We start from the raw sequence: 22,738 nt of genomic DNA, 5'->3' as shown, positions 1-22,738 counted from the left end.
CAGAGCCGGGGCACCTGGGTGGCGCAGTCGGTTAAGCATCCGACTTCAGCCAGGTCACGATCTCGCGGTCCGTGAGTTCGAGCCCCGCGTCGGGCTCTGGGCTGATGGCTCAGAGCCTGGAGCCTGTTTCCGATTCTGTGTCTCCCTCTCTCTCTGCCCCTCGCCCGTTCATGCTCTGTCTCTCTCTGTCCCGAAAATAAATAAACGTTGAAAAAAAAAAAAAAAAAGAAAAGAAAAGACCAGAGCGTAGAGGGGCAAAGTGACAGATGAATCTGGGGAGGAAGGCGGGGCTAGATCCTGCCGAGCCTGTGGTGCTGGGGGCCAGGGAGCACAGGTCTGTGGCATGGGCGAGGGCAGGGCAGTGACAGGCCAGGTGTGAGGACCGCACCACCTCTCACCGGCTCTGTGACCTTGGGCAAGGCACTTCTCCTCTTGGAACCTCAGTCTTCTCATCAGTAAACTGGGGTTGCTAATCCCGCTGCCTCTCAGGGCTTGGGCAAAGATTAATAAGGCAACAGATGAAAAGGATTTTATAGACTGTAAAAGATTTCACAAATGCAGGCTTGGGGGTGGGATGGAAAGAAGTGAAGCGATAGTCATTGTGAATTTAGCCAGCTGTCTTTACATAGAGACTACCAGATTCACTCCAACTTTTATGGTTATTAAAAATAATGACATTTGCACGTGGCACTGTTACTCGCCCTTTGGCCTTTATTACCTCACTTGAGCATCTCCAAACCTTTTATGTGAGATGTAATCATTCCCGCCTTATGAGTGAGGACACTGAGGCACAGAGAGGTGCTTGGCCCACCCCAGTCATGCAGGCCAGAGGGGAAGCTGAAGTATGGTCTAGGTTTATGGCTGAGCAGTTGTGTTCTTTCTATTTGGTCTCACAAAACTTGATTCATATTGAACGGCTTGTCTGAGCTGATGCCTCCAAAGGGTAAACCAAGGGCACAAAGGTACAGGAAGGCAAGTACAGCAAGACAGTCATCTAGGGGTATTTAGGATTGGAATGCTTGAGGTCTTGACTATTGGTCAATAACCTCAGAGGTTTGAGACAGGTCATAATCTGTCATTTTACTGAGGCCCAAACTTGAATTATTTTTTTTTAATTAAAAAATATTTTATTATTTTTGACAGAGAGAGAGAGACAGAGAGAGAGACAGAGAGTGAGCAGGGGAGAGGCAGAGAGAGAGGGACACACAAATCTGAAGCAGGCTCCAGGCTCCGAGCTGTCAGCACAGAGCCCGACGCAGGGCTCGAATTCACAAACCATGAGACCATGACCTGAGCCAAAGTCGGACGCTTAACTGACTGAGCCACCCAGGCACCCCCCCCCCACCCCCCCCCCCCCCCCCCCCGCAAATTTGAATTCTCAAAGACCGGTATGTGGAGGAAAAGCCTGCCTGGCCTACACTTCTTAGCTCAACTTACTGGTTTTTTCCTCCCCAGAAGAGGCAGGGTGATCCGGGGAGAGAATGCACGTGGGGTTAGAGGCAGTCCATCCGGGGAGAAATCCCAGTTCTGCCACCCAAAGCTGTGTAACCTTGAGGAAGCAGCCTCCTGTCTCTGAACCTCGGTGTCCTGATTTGTAATACAAGTATATTCATATCTACCTCAAAGGGCTGTTGAGGACTAGTGAGATCACGGTCATTCACGGACCCTGCAGGATACCCAAGGAACAGGTCACGGTGGGCTCTGGGAGGGGAAATGGGAGACAGGAGTCATCACATAATACTCCATAAATGTTAGCTTTTACTGTCATTATATATATTATTATAAATCAGTTTTTAAGAATCTGTTTATTTGTGGAAAATAACCCCCCCCCCCCCAAAGCTAAATGCTCCTTCATGGAGCTAAAGAGGAAGAGGCTAAAGCAAGTGATGCTTCTGAGTCAGAACGTAGGCGTTTCGTGGGGCAGACACCTGCTTTTGACTGGGCTCCTCGCTGAGTCAGGTGAGGCTGACGCCTGGGCACCTGGAAGAGCAGGGCAGCTTGGCTGAGAGAAAGGCTCGTCCACCCACGAAAGGCCTCAAATGCCTGTCAAACAGTCAGTCCACAGCCCCGGGCTTGGCACCTGTCCTTGTTACTTGCTGGCTGAGTAACTGTGGGCAAGTCACTGAACCTCTCTGAGCCATCAGATTTTCATTCAACAAACGAGGACAGAGTTACTCTTCTGCCTTGTAGGGCTGCTGTGAGGCTCTGACAGAGTCAGGTGGCAGCTACCTTCATCACATCTTCATTATTATAAGGCCTTTGGGCTTCCTTGGGGACAACGCAGACCAGAACAAGGCTTTTCACCGCGGTGGTGAGGTTGGATTCTAGGGGTTAGAGAGGTCACTTCAGAGGCCGGTGTGGGGCAGGGACTGAGAAGGATTGTGTGTGCGACCCTCCGCACTCCCACCCCATCTGACCTCTCTGGACAACACCTTTAGCCGGGAATCGAACGACCCCAACAAAGGGCTGATTCTGGATTGCGGCAGGGAAACAAAATCTGAATGTAACTAACAGAGCTTTATCTTATCCACTTGCCAGGGATGGTATTTATGCTAATCCTATTCCAAGCGAAAGCAACTCAGACTAATAACAGCCGCGCCTCGGTTCTGGGTTCCTCACCATCTGTCTGTCCGCCCGCTCTGGGTTAGGTTTTCCCATGGAGCGCAAACAGGGCCGCTCAGTGGTGTGGGCGCTCATGGGCCAGCTTGAAGGTGTGCAGGGGGAGACACTCTTTCAGGACGTATGTATGGAGCCCTGCCAGGCACTGGAGACCCAGAGGAGGGACAGACAAAGTCACCGCACCCATGAAGCATGTGCTCTGGTGGGACAGGCAAAAGGAATAAATGAGTACAGTAAAGAAGTGGAGATGGGGTTAAACCCTAAGAAGAAAAAAAGCATCGATGTGTCAGAAAATGACTTGGGGGTGAGGGCCTAATTAGAGAGGTGGCCAGGGAAGTACCTATCTGAGGAGGTGAGATCTGCACAAGGAGTCACCACTGGAAGGTCAGAGTGCACGAGGCAGAGGGAGCAGTGGAGCAGACACCCCAACAAAGGGCCACGGTTTATGAGTGTGAGGGACAGAAGGCCGGAGTGGCTGCAGCCGGGGGTAGGAGACAAGATGGAGACAGTGCCAGAGGTCAGGCCACTGGGGACCTTGTAGGTCACCGTAAGGGCTTTGTGTGATGGGAGCCACTGGAGGGCTTTGCACGGAGTGACCTGACCTGCAGTCTGTTTTAGATGTTCACTCTGGCTGTGGGGCGGAGAACCGATTAGAGGAGGGCCAAGAGGGCCCCCAAGGAGACAAGGTCAGAGGCTCTGGCACTAGGGGTGGGGAAAAGAATAGGATTGAGGTTACGTTTTGGAGGTAACAGTGAGAAAAAGATACGGAGGGTAGAGTACCTAGCACATTCTCTAACATGCAGCGGAAGCTCACTATGTGATGGCTGGAGTTTAGATTAGTTGATACTCTGCCACACAGCCTTTCCAAAATAATACCTTTGAAAAATCCTGGTATTTGATCAGCTCAAGTACTGGCCTGGAGGCCCCCACGACAATGCTAGCCGCGTTCTCCCTCGTGGGCTGTCCTCAAATCATGTCCCCAGTGGCCACGTGGGCTGCTTACCTCTGAGATGAACCTCCCATGGGCCATGCATTTTCTGGCTCTGAAGCAATCCAACCCTTAGTGCTTCCTCAGGGAGCTCTGCTCTCTGCATCAGGCAGGAGAGGATGAGACTCTTGCCTGTATAGAGAAACTGCAGAACCATGAGAGACTCATGAAAATCATGAGGGAGGGCTTGGCCCCTATCCTGCATGGTGAGAACCTAAACAGGACTCTGGCACCGGGTCTCACCTGGGCTTCTAATTCCCTCATTTCAGTGTGTGTGTGTTGAGTTCCTGCTCTGTATAAGACTCTGCTGGGGACACAGAAATGAATCAGACACAGTCCCTGTCCCAAAGCTCACCGTCAGGGTGGAGGAGGAAACGAACAAGTGCCTCGTGATGTGCCATAGGAGCTCAATATTTGTTGATTAACAGTTACCTGAGTAGTAGGTCCCTGATCCAGGACCTCTACTTTTCCTTAGGTAATTTCCTCATCTCAAAATATCAAAAACTCCCCAAGTAGAAATTTCCAGCCCAGAATTCAGGCCTTCACAGACTGTCCCCCACCTCAGTCTCCACTCTCACTTCAGGCCATTCGTCCTCTGTCTGCACTTTGGCTCTAGCCATATCATGCATATTATGGTTCCCTGTTCTTTGACATTTCTCTGGCTTGCATATACCTTTCCTTGTGCTGGAGCACCACTTCTCCCATTCCCTGCCTGGTAAACTCCTATATACCTGTCCAAGGGCGGCTCCCAAATTAGCATCTTTGCAAAGCCTTTTTCATTCTCTCCAGACCAACCCCCTCCATAGGCACACCTAGGCCCTCCCTCCATAACGCTCCCACAGTCCCCAACCCATTCCTCCAGATGACAGATTGCTATGGATTGATGACCTGGTTCCCCCACTGGAAGATGGGCTAGGACACAAAGCCCCTATCCGGTTCATCTCATCTCAGGGCCTGCCACAGAGGAGGGGGATATTCAGTAAGCGTTTTTGTTCATGGGGGTGATAAGGACATCAGTGTGGTCATAGCAGAGATAGATGAGAGGCACAAGAATGAAGCCAGAGGTCAGGAGACATCTGTAGGACAGGGCTCCCAGTGCCAGGCCTCAGGGTAGACTTCAGCCACTGGAGAAAAAGCTGAGGGAGAATAGGAAAGCCAGATCCCACTCAGAGGTGAATGAGTAGGGCAGGAGAACTATTTGGGGTTGTGATAGGGGATGTAAATATTGATTATGTTTACGTCATGTTCTCAAGGGCTATTAGCTCTGGGCTCATCTTCCAACATAAATAAGAGAAGATAACACTTGCCATTAAGGACTTAATGTCTATTAGTAGGCAACAAAATACCTGTAATACAAACATCATCCCCTTCTTCACCTCGAGACCATTTCATGATACATTCTCTTATTCAGATGGGGGTACTGAGAGCTGCAGAGTTGAAATAGCGTGTCTAAAGTTGCTAGTTGAATAGTAATGAGCCAATGATTATCCTCCTCAAAGGCAGTCTTGAAGAGCTGTGGAGGTAAAAGTCTTGCCAATCATAGAATTTGTGTCTCACACAGCATGGTTGTTTGTGTTTTCTGCATTAAAAACATCACAATACATGAATTTATATTCATTGTGAAAAACAATCCAATTGGATTACAACTGAAAGTATAAAACAAATATGTGAGTCCATACTGATAGCGAGCTAGCTAGCCAGACAGACAGGGGAGAATGGACAGATCTTCCTTAGGGAAGAATTCCAAATAATACAAGTAGATACTCCACCCAGGAGAAAGGAGTTTAATCACCACCGCCTTTGAGAAAGGTCTGGACTTAGTGACTTGCCTTCAAAGAACAGAGTATGGGAAGGGAAAAATAGTAACATTTACAGTGGAGAGACAGGGCAGACACTACCTTAACCAAGCAACAAAGGTGAACATTCCCAGGGATAAGGTATATGGATGTCCTATACCCCTGGATGTGCTGTGACAAAGACAGCTCACCTCTGTGGTATTCTTCCCCAAAACCCATCACCCCAGTTCAGTCAGGAGGCCTTCTTCAGACAAACCCAAACTTAGAAACATTCTACAAAATGCCTGGCCAGCACTGCTTAAGGCTGTCATAGTCATAGGAAACAAGGAAAGACTGAGAAACTGGTCACAGAGCAGAGAAGACTGGAGAGGCATAATGACGAAATGCAGTTCAATCCCAGCATGAATCCCGGAACAGAAAAAGGACGCTAGTGGAAACACTGGCGAAGGCTGAATGAAGTCTGGAGTTTAGTTCATAGTCGTGTGCCAATCGTGGGTTTTTAATTTTGACAAATGCGCCACGCTGATGTACAATGTTAACGACAGGGGAAACTGGGTGAGGGGCAAATGGGAGCTCCCTGTATCATCTTTGCAACTTTTTGTGAGTCTAAAATTATCCACAAATAAAAAGTTTATTGTAAAACAGGTAAGGAGAGAGTGAGTCCCTCCATCGCTCCACCCAAAGCCTCATTCTAAATTGGGTACACATGTGTATACATCTTCTTCTTCAATATGTTCGTGGAGTGTTTCCCCTTTACCGAAGTGGTTCATACCAAAGTGGTACCTTCCCCTTTTCACTAAACCATATATGTATCAGTGGCGTCTCCGTGGCAATAACAGATTTTCAGTACAGATCTATGCTGTCCAATATAGTAGCACTAGCCACACATGGCTACTGAACACTTGAAAATGTGGTTGGCCCAAATTGAGATGGGCTGTTAAATGTAAAATACACATCAGACTGCAAAAACTCAGTACAAAAAAAGAATGTAAAATATCTCATAAATAATTTTTATGTTAATTACATGTTAAAGTGATAATATCTTCAGTGTAGAGAGCTCAAATGTATGTCTCCTTTTTAAAAATGTTTATTTATTCTCGAGACAGAGAGAAAGAGAGAGAGACACACACAGAGTGCAAGGAGGGGAGGGGCGGAGAGAGAAGGAGATACAGAATCCAAAGCAGGCTCTAGGCTCTGAGCTGTCAGCACAGAGCCCAACACGGAGCTCGAACTCAAAAAACCACGAGATCATGACCTGAGCCGAAGTCAGACATTCAACTGACTGAGCCACAAAGGTGCCCCTCAAATATATTCTTAATTTCATCTGTTTCTCTCTACAGCTTTCATTGTGGCTCCTGGAAAATTCAAAATTATGTATGTGGCTGGCTCATGTTATATTTCTATTGGGCAGTGCTGCTTTTTGATCTAAACTCATTCTTCTTATATGCTGCATACTATTCCAAAATCTATAAATACCACAATTTGTGTAACCTTCCTTTTTTTAGTGTAAGATTACTTCTAAAATTTTACTACAGACCATGCTGCAATTAAATTTTTGTAACGCCTACTTGGTACGCTTGTAAAAATATTTCTTTAGAGTAGGGGTTGGCGAACTAAGGCCGTGGACCGAATGCCACCTACCACATGCCTTTGGAAAGTTTTTTGGAATACAGCCACACTCATTCATTTATGTATGATTTATGGCTGCTTTTGTACTATAACGCCAGAGTTGAGTAGTTGTGAGAGATCATATGGCCTGCAAACCAGACTTTTTCTGTCCCTTTCTAGAAAATTTTGCTGACACCCGATTTAAGAGTTGTTACCAGCAATTAGAAGAGCTATGTTGCAGGTCCGTTCCCTGGAAGGTAGACCGTGAGATGGAGATTAGCGTACAGGAAGTTTGTTAGGGACTGTGTGACTTCATGATTTGGTGGATTTGATAGAACCCAGCTTATGATGAACAGCTTTGGCTGCATGGTCAAATACCATGGATTCTGCTAGATCATATGGTTCACAAGTAGCATGGCTACTTGTAGTTGTTTAATGCTTCTTCTGTGGTATACATTCTCTGGTGGGTGATAACATGGAATACAATGAACTTCACATTTGATGCCCACTCTCGTAGGTCCATCCACGTGCCTCTACCCCAGACCTCTTTGTCCCTGATTTTTCAAACTTATCCTTCCAGGCCTCTAACCAACCAGCCAAGCCATTCACCACTGCCCACTAGATCCATGTGTCTTCTAACGATGGGCCCTCTGTCTCTCCACAAAAGGTGGATGACTGGGTGTACTATTCAGAGATTGTCCACTGGAAGAATTTCCTCCTCTACTGTCTTTCAAGGACACTGCAGTGGGGCCTGCAGTATAGCAACAGTCTATTTTTGGCTTACTCACACATACTGAGCTGACCCACCCATGAACAAAGCTTGGCTTTTTTTCTCCTCCTGCTGGATATAAGGAGGTCCTCAGGCAGCCATAGGTGACCTCAGGGAGAGGCACTGGTGCAAAGATGGTGGATGACATAAATGTCTGGGCCACCTGCTCATGCAGCTGTCTTTTGCCCTTTGGCCCTGTTGTGCCAAATCCCAGTTGTACCATGTCTATCCTGATGAATTGGGCCTTGTGTGACCCTATGATTTGGTGGATCTGACAGAATCTACCTTACGATGAACAGCTTTAGTTCCATGGTCAACTTGATGTTCTGCAGTCAGATGATCTGTTTTGTTTCCACCAGAACGCTCAGCAAGTCAGAAGCTATTTTTTGAAAAGTGTGTTATTCCTGGCTACAGATGGCATGGCCCTGCTCCAGAACCCCAAGGGTCTATATTGTCTCCTACTCAGCCTTGTCGCGAACTGCATACGTATCTTTTCCCACTACATATACCTCAAATACCATGGTTTCTGCCAGATCATATGGCTACTTGTATAGTCTGGTTCTGCTGCTGAGCCCTTTCCCATTCTGGGCCAGCATCAAAACTGGCAGCCTTCTGTGTCATCTGATATGGGGTGGAGCAGTATTCCCAGGTGGGAAATGCGCTGCCTCCAAAACCCAAGGGGGCCCACCTGACATTGAGCTTCCTTCTTCATGTGGGGTGGAGGTGGGAGGTGCAATCACCATTATCTTTCACTTTGGAAGATATGTCCCTGGCATATCCCAGACTACTGGTCCCTAAAAATTTCACTGAGATGTCTATCAGGCCTCTGAATCTTCATAGCGTGTTCTTCCGCTCTCTGCAATGCATGTGTCTCATCAAGGCTTCCAGTACACTTGCTCATTGCTCATCTGGTCCAAGTTGATGTTCTGCAAGGTATCTAGGCAGTATAGGTCTTCTCAGACTAGGTCGTGGGAGGGCAGGAAGCTCAACAGCCCTGGGGCAAGATGGTAATTGTGTACTTTTGTCTGTTCCAAGGGAATATGAACTCTGATCTTTGCTTCTGATGGGGAAGGAGATGAAACACACTCACCAGGTCCATAGCTTTATACCGTGGACCTGAGAACATGCGAATGTGCGCTAGGACAGACGCCACATCTGGCACAGCACCGCAAGCAGAACCAGCACTTGGTTGATTTTGCCGTAATCCACAGTCATCCTCCAGGAACCACTTGATTTGTGCAGGGGCCAGATCAGTGAATGAAATGAAGACGATGAGAATCACTGCCCCTGCATCCTTTACGTCCTCAAGGATGGCATTGATCTTTGCCATTCCCCTTTTATTAGTAAGGTTGAGCATCTTCTAATATGTTTATTGGCTTATTTCCTTTCCTTTGAATTCCCAGAATTCACAATCATTTGTCTTTTTTTAATGGTTTATCTGTTTCTTTCATTAGACTGTGGGGCCAGAGACTATGTCTCATTTATCCCTGTGCCCCCCGGACCTGGCTCGTAAGAGCTCAACACATACACACTGAGTGAGTGATCTTAACAAGATGAACAAGTAGCATTTGACTGGACATCCTGGCATTCTTGGGATCTTGAGACTAAGCTCCTTTGCTTTTGGGTAAGCCTATCCCTGACAGCAATTTTATTATTTTGGTTGACTTAAAAGAAAATACAATGTTATCCAATCAAACCATCTCTCTTTTGAAACGAAGGCAGTGTCACTGACCTAATCAAAGCTCCCAAAGCCTTGTTTTCTGGATGGACTCCCTTTGATAGCAGTAATGGGCAGTAACAAGCCGAGCCCCCGCCCCATTTGCCTGTGATAAACGCATCCAAAACACATTACAAATCTCAGAGTGAGGCTCTGAGGCCTGAGGCTGCAGCAAAAGAAAACCAAGGTTGACATGCACAAGTTTAAGAACCTGATATTCTATAAATGAAAAAAGGCCAGCTGCCTGATCCTTCACCACTGAACAAAGTAAATGCATTATCTCAGCCTCCTGCCATTTTTCAAACCTGGGACTCTCTAATGATATCTGTTTGGTCAACTCTAAACTTCATTTGTCAAAAAAAAAAAAAAATCTCTCATTTACTGACTCTCAAGCGTGTCTTTCCTTTGTCTTAAGCTTTTGGGTTAATAATTTTTTTTTTCTTTTTTTTTTTAATTTTTTTTTTTCAACGTTTATTTATTTTTGGGACAGAGAGAGACAGAGCATGAACGGGGGAGGGGCAGAGAGAGAGGGAGGCACAGAATCGGAAACAGGCTCCAGGCTCTGAGCCATCAGCCCAGAGCCTGACGCGGGGCTCGAACTCACGGACCGCGAGATCGTGACCTGGCTGAAGTCGGACGCTTAACCGACTGCGCCACCCAGGCGCCCCCAATTTTTTTTTTCTTAAATACGTTTTTACGTAGGAACATTTTGATCTTTGTAGAACACACACCTTACTAGGTCCCTCACTTCCTCAAACACATCTCATGGCCTCCCATTATTTGAAGGTCAAAGTCCAACTCCTGCATAATGTCTCCACGGCCCTGGCCACTTTTTTTTTTTTTGCCCCATTTCTGCCCACCATTCCAAGAGCCTTATGCTTCCAACACACATTTGCCTCTAGTGAAACAAGCCTTTACACCTGTGCCTCTGAGCACACGCTGCTCCCTCTGCTAAGAACTCCTACCTCTACTTCAAGATTTGGTTCAAACATCAATGCTCTGTGAAGACTTTCTTCCCTTAGAATGGTGTGAATCATTCCTTTTCCCACCTTCTCAACATTTTAACTAAACATCTACAGTAAATACCTATTATCTTATAATTATTTACCTATGTAAATATATGTATAATTATTGTGTGTGTATATATATACATGTATATATATATGTATAATTATTTACCTATGTGTCTGTGTCGCCACCAAACTAAGAGCTCCCCAAAGGTAGAAATTATATCTCATTTATTGCGGTTTCCCCAGTGCCAGTCCAGTCATGGGCACACAGTAGATGGGCAACATCTGTTCATTGAGCAAATGAATGAAAAGACCCAGTCCCTACCCAAGGGCCCAGGACCTCTGATTCAACCACCAAAAAAGGACCAATAAACTAGTGGAGCAGACTCTAATGGTACTTAATTTCCTAATTTCCTACCGCAAGTAAATACAGAAGACATATTCATGCGTAGACTTACAGGTAACTCAGAGTCCTAGGGACCTCTCTCACCCCTTTCAGGAGCTGTCCCTTTCACTTGTAACAGGCTGGAGCTCAGAGGTGCTTCTCTGTGGGTGGACAAGCGTACGTGGGTGTCTGTGAGCCTCCTTCCCTTTGGCAAGCACTCAGAATAGCTCCATTACCATGCATGGAAATTCTGCACATGCATCAAGGAGAAAACAGCCACAAATAACACAGCCTGCCTTCCAAATCTCCAAAGCACATCTCTGCAATCATTTCACTTTCTAACTATCACCACTGAAGCCTTTCAGCTAGACAGCAATTTGTTTTCAACTTACTCTGGGTTCCTAAGTTAGCGGAACTCTTTGGATGTTTATAAATGAAGCTTCCTCCTCCTGCCCAGCTCTCCCTGCTCTTCCACACAGCCCGGTAATAAGAAACTAACTAGGTTCCTGCTTGTAATCAGTCCAAACCTCTTCATTTTGTGCTCAAGACCCTTCAGATTTGTCCTGGTCCTTGCCCTCCCATCCGGCCTCATCCCCAGGTACTCTCCTGCATGTGTTCTCTACTCCAGCTATACCAATCACCCCCTAGGGATCACAGTTCCAGGGCTTTCCATACTCTGCTTTCTCTGCCAGGCATACACCTCAACCACCCAATTACCTACTTCTGCCCTTTCAGACTGCACACAGGTTGTCACCTCCCCCAGGAAGCATTCCCTGATTGGATTAGATGACTTTCCTGTATGCCTACAACTGGCCATTCAATTATTCAATCAACAGTTATGGAGACGAAGTTTGTGCCAGCCTCTGTTCTAGGTGCTGGAGGTATAGTAGGAACAAAAACAAAGACTCTTGCTATCAAGAAGCTTAAATTCTTGGGGCGTCTGGGTGGCTCAGTCAGTTGAGCACCTGACTTTGGCTCAGGTCATCTCACGGTTTGTGGGTTCAAGTCCCACATCGGGCTGTGTCGGCGCAGAGCCCGCTTAAGATCCTCTGACTCCCCCTCTCTCTTCCCCTCCCCTGCTCATGCTCTCTCTCTGTCTCAAATATAAATAAACATTAAAAAAATTTTAAAAAAAAGGAAGCTTAAATTCTTATAGGAGGTGGGGTGATAGGCAATAAAGAAATAATAAACTGTATCAAGGAAGGGGATGAATACTCTGAACAAAAATAAAGCAAGGTAGAGTATTAAAAAATGATTGGGAGAGAGTGCTGTTTTGTTTAGGGGAGTCAGTGAAGGCCTTTCTGATAAGGCAAACAGAGACCCAAATCAAGTGAAAATAGGAACACGCAAGTATCTATAAAAAGAGCATTGTAATCAGCGCAAGAGTTTAAGTGCAAAGGCCCTGAGGTAGGAACATGTCTGGTGTGTGTGTTCAGAACAGCAAGGGAGCCAGTAGGACCACACAGGTGTAAGAAAGGGAGAGAATGTTACGAAGTGAGGTCAAAGAGGCGGCCAGGATCCACATCATGTTGGGCCTGAGAGGACATTGGAAGGGCTTGGAATTTTGCTCTGAGAGGGAAGCCACTAGGTTTTGAGGAGAGTAAATACATGATTTGTTTTACGTTTTTAAAGGTTCACTCTACCTACCCTAGCGGATAATAGATTCTAAGGGGAACAAAGGTGGAGGTAGACAGGGCATAGGCGCCTGGATATCCATTAATTCCACAAGTACGTATTGGGTATTTCTATGGGACAAGCACTGTTCTAAGGATTGAAGATACCTAGAGGAGTAAGACAGGACTTCTGACTTCTGGCAGGACTTCTGAAGGAGGTTCCAATCAAGTGGGGATACCCAGAGAACATGTGAGTATGTATATAGAACAGGGTATTACAGAAGGGGCAGGGGAGGGAATTAGATAGAGAGTAGCATTCCAGAGAGAGAAAACGCTCACATGTGAAAATGCTCCAAGGGGGAGTGACACAGTGGGATTTTCAGTTTTGGTATGTCACTTCGTTTCTAGCACAGAGAGGCCAATTTGAAGAGGTTAAGACTAGAGGCAGAGGGATCAGTTAGCGGGGCATGTGATCACCTGGGAAAGAGAGGATAAAGTCCTGAAGTTGTGCTAAATATGGAGGAGAGACAAGAGACTGTAAACCTAGGTGAGAAGTAAAACCATCAGGATTTGGTTGGGTGGGTGGGGGGTGAGGGGGGGTGAGGGGATGAAGAGCTTAGGCTGACCCCCAGGCTCCTGGCTAACGTGCCAGTATTGCCAAGTACAAGAAGACATGTTACCTCTGAGATGCGCATCTAGGAGATTCTGTCTGAAGCTCAGGGGTCTGAAGACACAAACTGGAGAGTCATCGGCATATACGAAATGCCTAAGGGCATGCGTGGACGAAATCAACCAGGAAGACCATCTATATCGAGTAGACTTCAGTTTTGGATCTTGAACCTGCCATTTACCATCTGTGTGCGACCCCGAGTAAGTTACCAGCCCTTCTGAGCCTCACTTTCCTCATCTTTAATTAGGTATTAGTTTATTAGTTTTACTTTTTTATTTGGTTTGTTAGGAGTTTTTTAAATGTCTACCACAGTGCCGAGCCTGTGGTTAAGTGCTCGATTATTATTCTAGCTCCAACAGTTATTAGCAGTGGGGAACTGAGCAAGACACTTCTGCCTGGTGAGCCTCAGGGTCTCATCTGCTGCTACTGCTCGGTCGGTCCCACAGTGCCCCGAGGAGTGGTGCTCAGTAAATAAGTGCTAAATAAATGAAGAAATCTAAAAAACTGAAACAATATTTGCTAACGCAAGAATGAGAAGGTTAAACAGGATTTTTAAGACCCTACAATAAACATCAATGTAAATGCTAACAAATTAGCTTAGGAATGGTCTCTAGCACTTAGAAGGTAGACATTAGGCCCCTCTCTTTTCTCCTTGCTTTTGAACTTAGCCCCTCTTTTTAAACAGTTTAATCTCTTCCTTTCTATTGGCTCCTTCTCTTCAGATTATAAACATGCTCTCATCTGCCCTAACCTAAAAAGCTTTCCTTGGGTATTGCTATCTCCCTCAAATTCTCATCCAGTCATTCTTTATTTTCACCAACTGTCCCCTTTCTCAACCCCAAATACTTTTCAATGAACAGGCCATACCTTTTGTTTTAGGCAAAAAAAAAAAAAAAAAAAAAAGTCCCAGTTTATTATGACTTTAAAAGAGCAAATCTCATTTATGTAATTGTTCAAGCAGGCCTGTACAGAGGCATTTCATTTCAGAATATAGATGTGTTTTTTTCTACTGTGGTAATTCATTTCAGGAGAAATTTCATTATGTATCTTCTACGGAGCCCTAAACCAAGAGCCAGCGTATTCAAATAAACCCCAAGGTAGGGGGACGCTTCAGGCCAGTTCCTCATTAGAAGCCTCAGCATGGGGGCTCTGGAGACCAATGCAGAAGGTCTTCCAGGGAGAGCTGAAATGTTCAGATAAGTGAGTTCTGGAAAGAAGGGGTAGTTGGCTGGCTCCAGCAGGCTCACCCCCGGGGTAGAGCAAAGAGAACAGACAGGGGAGTTCTGAGAGGCACCAGAGCTATCTAAACTCAGGGGGATGGAACTGAGTGTGCAGCCACAGTAATTGAGTTTCAGTTACCTGCAGGGTGGCGAAATAAAGTAGTAACTTCATCTGCCTGACATGGGGGAAGTTTAGAGGTGTCCTTGGCGCACTCACAGTGAAATCTGTCACCCTTTCACTGGGTTGGGTGATGGCAACCATACCGCGCTTCCTAGTGACAGCCAGCGCACGTCCCGTGAGGCAGCGCAAGTGCATACAGCTAATGAAGCATCTCCCGCAGGCCTGGCTCCCGGGGCTCTCCGCATCCTCTGTCTGAAGGAATGGCACCATGGGAAAATTTAGCACCACCAGCAGCTGCCATCACCCAAACTCAAAAGAGTCTTTGAATGGCAGAGAGAGGCCCATTTTGCTTTCTGCCCAGCCCAGCTTTGGAACCATCCTCGGGTCATTTTTTGTGGTTCTGTACAAACGTGTCGACTGGCAGCGAGCCGTTCTTCACCTGCGCCCGGATTTCAGCTCGGTGCTTTAATGTGAAGACCAGGGCTCTCACCGTCCGCCGGTATGGCCCATTAATGAGGCGGGAGCAGAGATGAAACGTTTCCCGCTCAATATTTTCAACCAGTAGGTGATCCATCTAAAAAACAGCAAAATTATCAAATTAGGGCCTTGCATTGCATAAGGATTAAAAGCAAGAGAGGCTGGAGCACTCTGCTCAGAGGCCTCCATTAATCAACTGAAATTCAAGGACATCTACTTCCTGTCACAAGAGAAACAGGAAGAGCAAATTAATTCCACCCTAGCAATTAAGGAACAAGGCCATGTGCTTTGTGACAGGGACCTCATTCACAACCCCTGCCGGGTGGTAATATTTGCCATTATAACAGGAAACTGGCCTGAACTAAGCAACGGGTACTGGGCCCTGTACTTTACCAACCAGGAAACGAAGACCAAGGATAATAAATCAGTATAACAGTTTATACTTTTTTTGGTTTGTTTTTTAAAGTGTCTTTTAACCCCTTACAACATTTTAGAAACACCAGGTCTGGGTCCTGATATGCGTGTAGAACAGTTTATAAATCACTTTTCACATTTAATGCTCACAACTCCTGTTACCTCATTTTAAAGATGAGGAAATAGGTTCAAGGGTAAAGAAAGGTTCAAGGTCTCACAACTAAGAGGCAGAGCCGGGACTCTGACCTGGCACCCCTGACCCCAAAGTTCATGATCCTCTCCTTTCACCATACTAACTGCCCCCTTACTTTTGGAGAGACCAGTTGAGTTTGAAGGGACCTCCACGGGGCCAGCTAAGCAGAGTGGCCCTAGCGGATGGGACCTGCGGCAATTCTGGGGTGGTCCAGCTCAGGCCCAAGCCCTCCTGAAATCACAGACCTAATCAAAGCAGGACAGGTCTGGGTCTTTGTCCACAGTCTGGATCCAGGCCAGACTGGGCTGCTGCTCAGAGACTCCCTCATTACCCTCCTTTCCAGGCCCACCTCCCACTACTCGCCTCGCCAGCCCTGACCGTGGCCCAGCCTGAGCAAGCCAAGGTGCTTTCACATCCCGCTGTGCTGCTGCCCAGGTACATGTTCCCTCAGCAAGGTCCACTTTTCCCAAGAAACATATTCCTATTTGCATGTGAAAACTCAGCTCAAAACCAAAAAGCAAAAAAGCAAATCCTAGCTCAAAGGACTGAAAGTTCTTCCTTGGGTGGCCACAATGTCCTAAGCTTCCTGTAGACACTTTCATAAGATGAATGACCTATTTTCTGAGTTTGTCTTCCCTGAAAACAGGAAACAATTTTCTTTTTCTCACTTCCTTTTTTCCCTTCTCTCCCCACCCTGCCACTCATTCAAATACTTATTCAGCACTTACTATGTGCTAGGCTCTGTGCGTGGGTTGAGGAAAAAGCAGTGAACAAGGCTGACAGTCCTTGACTCCACGGAGAGCACAGCCCAGTTGGAGACAAGTAGAGAACAGGATCGTAAGTATACGGAGTATCAGGAAAGGGAACAGGAATGGGTGCTGGGGCGCAGAGCTACAGCACAGGGTCCCAAGCCAGGAGGGCAGCGCCTGGCTTTGGGAGAGAGTGATGTTTGACCCGAGACTTATCTGGTGAGGTAAAGTGGGCATTTGCTTTGTGAGAAATTCACAGAGCTACATACACATCTATCTTCTGTGCACTTTCCTATATATGTACTACAGTTCTATTTAAAAGAAAAGTTTAAGAAAAAATGTACTAAAAGTAAAAAAGGAACACCTGATATTCGATAAAACATCCTCACATAACAGAGAGACCGACAGAACAAAACGAATAGAGAAGGGAAGCTTGGGGGAAATAAGGACCAGGCAGAGAGCAGAACAGGACTGAGAGAAACAAAGAGAGAGACAAGGAGAATGACTGTCTAGGCCCAGACGTCTGCCTATGTGTAGCAGACAAAAGATGCTCAGGGAAGTTCGGGATCCTGATGACTATCTCCAAGGCCTGCACTGGAGTGAGTGGTATGGCAACATGGTTCTCCAGAATCCAGACTCCTTGAGCTTCTCGTAGCCTCCTGGGAGGGCACCGAACTAGCCCCTGGTCTGAGGCAGCCCTGGTACCAGACTACTTTAGGAGATGGAAAGGGTAGCTGCTGTTGGCCCACTGTTTGTCCAGCAACATGTGCCAGAGAGGCTGCTCACCTCAGTGTGAGGATGGTCAGTCACTGTTCAGAGATTCTCTTAACATAACAGACAAGAGGAAGTCTTCATTTTCCTTTTTTTTTTTTTTTTTGAGGAAAGTGGTTGTTGGGGGAGAAGGGTATATGTGCATTTGCAAAAAGAGGTCATGGCCATTCCATCAAACTGTAATATACATATAAAAAGAACTTTAAGAGTACCTTGAAATTCACATAACTGGATACCACCCATACTTCATTCAGCAAATAATTCCTGAGTCACTACTCTGAGTCCGGCCTGATTTGGGTATTAGAGACACAGAGCAGAAAAGACCTGACCCTGCCCTCCAGGAACTCCCAGTGGAAAAAGGAGATGGCATGTATACAGATAACCGTGGGGCAGTGGACTGCGTGCCGTACCAGTGATGTGACAGGGACAGAAAGCAAACACCTAACGATTCTCATGCATGCTTCTTGTTAAATGGAGGCCAATCACAAGGAGGAAAAATAGCAGTGATATTAAACTGTAAACCATAAGGGGAAAGAATTCATCACACACCCATGTGTACAAGTTCATTGCCCCAAGTGAAGAGTGTCTATCTTCTAACTGCCTTTGGATATTTCAAACCTACCCAAGTTGTTGAGTCCTCTCCAATGGGTCCTAACTTGGTGATTCAGTTAAGTCCTTTGGGGTGAAAGGACCGGAGTCTCACTGAGACCTTGAGAAAAAGAGGTTTTGCCATGAGAAACATCCATGTGAATGGAAACGGGAACCGGAATGGTATATATCTGTATGAATGGGAACGGGAACAAGAAACCTAGGGATCTATTTAGAGACCATACCCTTTCTCTCGTGTGTCTCAAGATCTGCCTGGTCTCTTTCTTACATGTTTTTGCTCCTCTCTATTTGCCTTACTACCAATTCTAACCGCTTTATTCTCTCCCCTGTTCTACACATCTCTGCCCACAGCTTCTGCTCCCTCGTAACTCTTCCAACACCCCTTCTGCTTCAACACTCCTACTGCTGCTTTCTTGCCATTTCCTAGTTCACACTCCTCAGAGACAGAGAATCTGATTTGCCTTCCTTATCTATTTGTACCTGTAAGTTCACGGTGTGTCCAATCCTGGACAAACTGGCTGTAACTGGGGAAGATATAAAATGTGACCATCTAGAGCTGTCTTCCATCAAGGAGTCTGGACCCAGTGGGAAATGGTGCCATAATCAATTAGTGATGTTTGCCACATCCTTAAGCTCTTTAAAAGCAAGCTAAGGAGGTCTTCTTCAGGTGTCTACCTCAAGTGTAGAACTTCCCACACTGGATTGTGACTATTTATTTGTCTATCTCCCTCAGAAGATGGTGAGCCCCTCTAGGGTGGTTACCATGTCGGAATTATTCCCGAATTCCTGATGCCAGCATAGGTGCAGGCACAAAGCAAGTGCTCAGTAAGCATTTGTTAAATGAATATCCTTTTTCCCTGTGTATACCTCCATCCTTTCCTGCTCTTCCAATAATATCCTATGCATAAAAGATGAGATCTGAAATATACTGTTTCTATTTTAATATGTACTTTCTAGTTAGGAAAATCCTATCCCCTTCGACTGTCATCTCTTCCATAAAACCTTCCCAGATTCCCCCATCAGACTTCACTGTTCTGTCCTTTGTGTGTCTATACCATTTGCCAAGCCGCTATTCCAGACATATTTTCATCCTGCCTTATATTTAGTCATTTGCAGGCTCTCAGCCAAGAAAGGATAAGCTTTCTTAGCCCAGGAAATGCGACTCATTTATGTTTATATTCTGTCCAGCACCAGCACCAATACTAAACATTTGTGGACTTGAATATCCACTGGGAGCAAACTTCGTATGAGTTTTCCAATAGCTTGACTGGATTTGTACACATCTACCCACACTCCTTTTTGACCACTCGAATACATTTATGAGAGAGCTGGTCAAAGCCAGAGGTGCAGTCTGAGGCCATTAAACAAAGGAAAAACTAACAGTCCCATATGGGGACGTACCCCTGACCTGGATCTCATTAGCACCATCCGACAACCAACTGGGCCAACCGGCCAGTATTTCATAACTCTTAATGATACGGGCTCACTTTGAGAATCAGGTTCATTTTTTTTTAATGACATAATAGGAAAATGATCACAGGCCATGAGGTAGGAAGGAGAGTGGATAATGAGGAAGGGGAAGTAAGAGAATGACACCACAGGGGACGTTCATATGAGGAAAGATCTAAAAGACAGGGAAGAACAAAGAAGATCCGGAAGGGAGAAGTAAAGGGGAATGGAGCATGGGTCTCAAAAGTGGAGTTTTTATTCATCTATCCCATTATTCCAAGAACAAGGAAACAATCCATAAATCTGGAAAGCGAGACCTGTGTAGAGTAATAAAGAGATGCGCCTTTTGGCTGTGTGTGTATATTCTTCATCTGTGGCTTTCACTACTAAAGGACATGACCCAAACAAATAACACGAGACCATTTTTTCTACAAAAATGTAATGAGTGAATTTGCAAGAACACATACTAGGATCAAATTGTAAAGGCTTTTTAGTCATTGGGCCAGTAACTTACCCAATGGTTTACTACTGGCTGATAGAGTACATTTATGGAGATCTGATGTCTGATTTGAATGCACTCACCATTGGTTACTGTCAAAGACCAGATACTGGATTAGATGGTTCATTGATTCACCCTAATATGGAAATATTTCAGATGATGATAGGTGCTAGAAGTTAACCTTATATAAAAGTGCTTATATTTATATCTTCTGACATACCAAACTGATAAAAATACTATCAAATGCTGTTTATTACGCAAGGGAAACAGATTGATTTTTTTTGCCCAAGGAAGATGGTAAGATGCACATTTTTAATTTTAAAAATTTATTCTTTGGGAGCAAAACCATTCAGCTATGCTTAATCTGATATTTTTTCCAATTACATTGGGAAGCGCTAACGAATGTATCACTTTTTTAACTTTGCTTTGTAACACTTGAGTGCTTACCACTTGATGTGCCATTTAAAGGATAATTAATGGATAAACTAAAAGGATAATTATTATGGAGTTTAATATAGCAGGCAAACTGCTCATTAATCCTTACAAGCATAGCTTCGTTATTATCATTTACTTAAAAAGATACCACAGGGAACTGGTATTTACCACCACATTAACTACATATTATATACCCACACTCTATGTTCCTGCAATAATTTTGGCTTATTTAAAAAATAAACTTTATGTAAAATATTAAATAGCAAACCTTGTTGGCTAATCGATACTCTGGAAAATTAGACTTACAGTCTTTGTATTTTTTTCTTCCTTCAAGGGTTTAATAGTCATATTAAAACTTCGTTTAGAAGAACTTAAGCAAACTTACAGCATATTAATTCACTAAACTATCAAATAGACATTAAAAATTATAAACATGAAAAAATAAAGATATATAGAAAAGGATATATAAAATGACACTGATATTGATCAAGGTTAAAAGTAAAACGCAAATGTAAATAATCATCAGTTTTCGGCGGTTATTTAAATAATCAATAAAAGCATCATATGGAACATTTAGCATATGATTGGCTCTTAATAAATATGGTATAATCATTAACTTGCCCAATATTCATTTAAAGAGCTATAATAATTTACCAAACAGGAAATGCACCAAAATGTCAATAAGATTATGTCTGATGGTAGTTCAATGGTGATTTTATTTTTCCTTTCTGCATTTTCTCATTTTCTATCATAAGTTTGTATTAAAAAGCCCAAAACTCTATTTTTAAAAAGTAACATACCACAAGTCCATTTACCTTTCTTTTGTAGATGTATAATTGAGATAGAAAGGTTAAAATATTTTCTCAGAGAATGCAGACCTAGCATTTAAATCAGACTTTTGAAATTGTTTCTTTTGTTAATAATATTAAATTATTCTTATTTATTTTTGAGAGAGTGTGAGTGCGCACACATGCCAGCAGGAGAAGGGCAGAAAGGGGGAGAGGGAGAGGGAGAGGGAGAGGGAGAGGGAGAGGGAGAGGGAGAGGGAGAGGGAGAGGGAGAGGGAGAGGGAGAGGGAGAAGGGGAGGGGGAGAGGGAGAGAGAGAGAGAGAGAGAGAGAGTCGCAAGCAGGCAGAGCCCAATGCAGGGCTCAATGCCGTGACCGTGACCGTGAGATCATGACCCAAGCCTAAATCCAGAGCTGGATGCTCAATGGACTGAGCCACCCAGGTGCCTCTCAAATTATTCTTTAAGTATATTTTCATAGGGATATCTTAAGAATAGGAAAAAAATATGGATGTTACATCTGATTTTTCGAAAATATTAATTGATCTAGAAGATTTGTTTTTGATGATTATGAGCAAAACTCCTTTTCCCGGGTGTACCTCAAACTACTAACATTTGAACTGTCAGCTATGGAAACAATAGAGATTATGTCTTGCCAACTGATTATATGCCTTGGAACTAAAGGTATGAGTGCTGACATTTTAAAAAAGGGGGAGTAGTGTCTTTTCAAAAGACTGAGTCCATAGCAGAGTCCATACCAGAATTTTTGCTTCAGTGGGAAGGGGAAGAATTTTAAGTAGGAAGGAACCAATACTCGTTAAGTGACTTCTCATCATCACATACTATATATACTATTCCTTTGTGTAAGTGTTTCATCTTTCCAATAATTATAGGTGATAGGAATTATAATACTCATTTTACAGATAAAAAAGTCAAGTCTCAGAAGCATTAAGGGATTTGCCTCCAGTGACACAACCAGTTCCTAATAGAGCCAGGGTTTTAATCCAGGTCTTGCTAGTCTTTCTGCAATACTATCTCCCAGAATGCTTACAAATTCAGAATCCTTAAAGAAAGCCCAGGTAGAGTTGGGGGGTGGGGATGAGGGGAAAGTGGGTGATGGGCACTGAGGAGGGCATCTGTTGGGATGAGCACCGGGTGGTTTGTTTCTTTTTAATATGAAATTTATTGTCAAATTGGTTTCCATACAACACCCAGTGCTCATCCCAACAGGTGCCCTCCTCAATGCCCATCACCCACCCTCCCCACCCTCCCACTCCCCATCAACCCTCAGTTTATTCTCAGTTTTTAGGAGTCTCTTATAGTGGGCTCCCTCCCTAACTTTTTTTTTCCTTCCCCTCTCCCACGGTCTTCTGTTAAGTTTCTCAGGATCCACATAAGAGTGAAAACGTAAGGTATCTGTCTTTCTCTGTATGACATATTTCACTTAGCATAACACTCTCCTGTTCCATCCACGTTGCTACAAAAGGCCGTATTTCACTCTTGGTCATTGCCAAGTAGTATTCCATTGTATATATAAACCACAGCTTCTTTATCCATTCATCAGTTGATGGACATTTAGGCTCTTTCCATAATTTGGCTACTGTTGAAAGTGCTGCTATAAACATTGGGGTACAAGTGCCCCTATGCATCAGCATTCCTGTATCCCTTGGATAAATTCCTAGCAGTGCTATTGCTGGGTCATAGGGTAGATCTATTTTTAATTTTTTGAGGAACCTCCACACTGTTTTCCAGAGTGGCTGCACCAGTTTGCATTCCCACCAACAGTGCAAGAGGGTTCCCGTTTCTCCACAACCTCACCAGCATCTATAGTCTCCTGATT

The 22,738-nt window shown here is 44.8% G+C and overlaps 1 protein-coding gene across 1 annotated transcript in view; it reads right to left on the bottom strand.

Moving 5' to 3' along the window:
- Positions 1-10,718: 10,718 nt before the first annotated feature.
- The window catches only part of TCEANC2 (transcription elongation factor A N-terminal and central domain containing 2), a 39,062-nt gene continuing 27,042 nt past the window's right edge, over positions 10,719-22,738 (bottom strand). Inside the window, exon 5 of the mRNA XM_025934993.2 lies at positions 10,719-15,090. Within this exon, the coding sequence (XP_025790778.1) occupies positions 14,902-15,090 (189 nt within the window). The 3' untranslated portion in view covers positions 10,719-14,901. The remainder of the gene's footprint in view (positions 15,091-22,738) is intronic.

The sequence above is a fragment of the Puma concolor genome, chromosome C1 (genome assembly GCF_028749965.1).
Source record: "Puma concolor isolate L17-30 chromosome C1, mPumCon1.1.hap2, whole genome shotgun sequence".
Lineage (NCBI taxonomy): Eukaryota > Metazoa > Chordata > Mammalia > Carnivora > Felidae > Puma > Puma concolor.
This window is presented reverse-complemented; position numbering and strand designations above follow the sequence as displayed.